Genomic DNA, 3,587 nt, shown 5'->3' with positions numbered 1-3,587 from the left:
TTTTTTTGTGATACAAGTCACTAATGTCCTGTCAGGTGTTGAGAGAGGCAAACCAAATTCCCACTCAGAAAAGTCTTTCGGTAATGAAATTTAAATTATACATGCATTTGTATAAAATTATAGTAACATACTTGTTTATTTCAGTGCATTCATCAGTAAGCTCTGTAAAAAGAAAATTACAGAGCAATTTATATGTATTTTATTTGCATAGCAACTGGTTATTCTGACAGACTCAGCCAAAGCAAAAAGTATTCCTGTTAGGAAGAGTGGGCATGAGATGACCTTTTAACAATGTACTGCAAATCCCTTTCAGCAGAAATTTTCCTTGCAAGCTAATGACTTATTCATAAATATGTGCTTGGAAAAAAAACCAAAAAACAATCACAAAAAGCTATCAAGGGAAGTGTAAGAAAGCACCTCTCAAGTTTGAGATACCTATGTGCTGTGTTGTTTGTAATGGGAGATGAAAATGTCATATTGATGAGCAGCAACAACTGAAGGCTCCCTCTCCCTGCAGTAATAGCAAAGAAGCAACATGCACTTGATTCAGGTCATGGATTTGTAGTGGTGATGAGTGACTGGACCAACCTCCATTTGACAGATGGCTGATGTGATGTAGAGCACACACAGTCAAAATACAGAACATCTGTTCCCTTAGGTGATTATTTTCTCCTTCCTTCACCCTAAGCTACCTCAACTTCATGAATACACTCAAACACGCTGCTGATCAGTTTTACTGGAGATGCTTGCTCAGAAAAGAAGCGGGTTTTATTTTTAAATATGCTCTAAATTGAGAGGGGGACTGAAGTGCAGTAGTTTATTCATTTTTCTTTATAAAAAACAATAGAAAATACTGAATTGGAATTGATTTTCCTAAGCACCTATTTTAAGTGAATTTAACAAGATCCAAACTATACATTCATTTTTAAGCCCTGATTTCTGAAGAGCACTGCAAATACTGTGCTGGCTGTTCATTTTACATATTGGGGAAGATTTACAATAAAAAATTAAGTATGGCTTTTTCTCCCCACTTCCTTTCTGGTTTAGGAAATGTAACCTGAATATTTCTTCAGGAAACATAGTGAGTATTAAATATAACAGCAAGTCATTCATACCACTTTCACAGGATGAAGTGTGACTTAAGTCCAGTGTGTATCAATTTAAAAAAGGATTTCAAGTATTAATTTCAAGATCCCAATAAGTATCGTCCAGAAAACAGACTCCTCATCCTGTGATTCATCTTCTGTAGACTGGGAATATTTCTGGTTTGCCTCCATCTCCTCAGGGTTATAAGAAGCCTCGCCAAATGGATACTGTACAACTGTTCGATCATAGTACACCTTCATTTCAAACTCGCTCTCCAGGTGAGAGGGATGGCCGTAAATCCCTATTCCCACAGGGCGGCGGAAATGTGCAGGCACATGGACGATGTCCTGGCCACAAGTTACAGACTGTAACTCGTACTCATCAAAGCTGGGGTGAAGTGTCACATCAGACACGTACAAGTCTGCGTCACCTTTTAAACTCCGCATCTGAAGAACAATCTTTCCCTCATGATTTAGTCTCAAATAGCTGTAGTTTCCTGCTCCAATCTGACCTTGGACAACGTGAAGAAGAATCCACTCCTCTGGTACGTCCTCTTCCTCAAAGGCATTTACCACAAACAGTACTTGAGCTGTCACAAATACTGTCAAGATTCTTCTCCAGTGTGTTGCCATGGTCTTCAGTTGTATTTGGATTCTTCCTGTGTCCTGTGTGCTACCTTATGAATACAAAACACAATTGAGATTTTAGTATATTCCCTTCTTGGAAGTAATCTATTATTTTGTTTTAATTTGGTACTTCTTATAAATCCGCTCTAGTCCATACAAAGTTAACTTGTTAACTTGTTAACTTGTATTTTTTAATAGTCACAGAAAAAAGTGTTAAGATTCAGAATTTTTGTCAGAATAAAATTGCTTAAGTTTCCAAAAGTTAAACAGAAATGAATCAAGCCAGTGTTCTTTCAACAGAACTGACACTTCAAGTTTCATTCTATCTGCATGCATGCCAAACTTGATAGATACCCAGAAGGGGTGAAACCCAATAATGATTTTAGCTTCCCTTCAAAAAAACCCAAAAAGCAGCTGAGGAAAGGAAGGCTTTTGCATGCTTGAAGATGCTTAGCTTTCTATGAGGTACTTAGGGCATCCTATTTGTTCTCCTAACCTCATCCTCTCATCTCAGCTTCAAAAGACAGTAAAGGTGCAAATCTGTGGATGTGGACTTGAAGCAGTAGGCATTCCAACTTGCACTGGTATGGAGTTAGAAATAAAGTTATCTAATGAAGTAATACATTAATTTATAATCCTGATGTATGGCTTGTTTCTAGGATCAAATTTAGGCACGTTTTCCCTGAAAAAAAAAAAAAGCATTTACTTTCAAGGTTTTGTTACATTACACGCTGTAACAAAAAACGCTCAGCTCTTTACAGCACTTACATACAAAAGATAAGGCTGAAGGTAGTGGGACAAGGGGAAGCTGGAAAGGACTGCTGCAAGATCAACGCTCTTACAGCCTATTCCCTCCTTGCTGCCCTCTCCCAGTCGGGCAGCCTGAACTTGCCTGCCACACTCCAGCCCTCTGAACAGCTGCACTAAGTCTCTGTGTGCAAAGCAGCAACTTCCAAACCTTGCAAAGTATAGAGCTGACTGAATTTAACATGCAAATCACAGGAGCCACAAGCCTGAACACTTTCAGGTTTAAGAGGAAGATTGTCATCCCCTCAACCCTTCCATAAGGACACTACAATTATCTGAAACCAGGAAGCTGCCTGTAACTTGTTTTGTACCCTAGCTAGCATCAAAACAAACTGCATTGCTTCCACTGGGATGTCACTTAAACGTTAGAAGTTCTACAACTGAACGGATCCAGGGGAGAAAAAAAGAGAAAAAATGCCCAACTGTTTCTGTAGTTCGATGTTTTCTGCCCCATAGGCCTCTCTACTGCAAGGCCACAATTCTGCAAAGACAGCGTAATAGAACGAGGTGCAGCATTCGCTGAACCTGCTAGACTGACAGAACTCCCTCAACAGCCACAGGAAAAAACAGTCTTTTGTCTCGCCCGTATCAGAAAGCTGACTCTCTGTCACTTGCACATCGAAGTAGTGATGAAAAACGCGGTCGGAGCCACAGAAAGAGCTCCACATCTGACCAGAAAATAATTAAAGTTATCTAGGAAAGAACTAAAACGTCCTGGCGCCGGCGCTGCGCTCGCGAGGAGAAGCGCTTCCAAGAGACCTTGGACAGAGCCACGAACGAGCAGCTCTGCCCGCCCCGGCTCGCCCCCGCCTCTCCGCGGGCGGGACCCCCGCGGGGGGCGGCGGCAGCTCGGGGGGACGCGGGAGGCTCCGCGCCGCTCCCTCCGGACGGCCCCGACGGGCCCGGCGTCACCCCGCCGGCCGGGGGCTGGGGCACGGCTCACCTCCGACCTGCCGCGGGGCTCCGGCTCCGGCGAGGCCGCAGCCACGGCGAGGAAGAGCAGCGGGGACTCCGCGGACGTGCGGCAGCGCAGCGCGGCCGGGGCGCCGCGGGAAAGCCCCTCCCCGG

General features: G+C 43.5%; 1 protein-coding gene across 1 annotated transcript; it reads right to left on the bottom strand.

Annotated features, from left to right (window-relative positions):
- Positions 1–790: 790 nt before the first annotated feature.
- On the bottom strand, positions 791–3,587 carry C3H6orf120 (chromosome 3 C6orf120 homolog). The gene is made up of 2 exons (XM_014263460.2): positions 3,463–3,587; positions 791–1,762 (listed from the first exon to the last, which is right to left on the bottom strand). Exon 2 carries the CDS (start codon positions 1,716–1,718, stop codon positions 1,161–1,163), a length of 558 nt encoding a protein of 185 aa, XP_014118935.1. The 5' UTR covers positions 1,719–1,762; positions 3,463–3,587; the 3' UTR covers positions 791–1,160.

This window comes from Pseudopodoces humilis, chromosome 3 (assembly GCF_049639895.1).
Source record: "Pseudopodoces humilis isolate 2021_Gansu_Grassland_sample_001 chromosome 3, ASM4963989v1, whole genome shotgun sequence".
Taxonomy (NCBI): Eukaryota; Metazoa; Chordata; class Aves; order Passeriformes; family Paridae; genus Pseudopodoces; species Pseudopodoces humilis.
The sequence above is the reverse complement of the archived record's forward strand: the minus strand, read 5'-3'. Positions and strand labels throughout refer to the sequence as shown.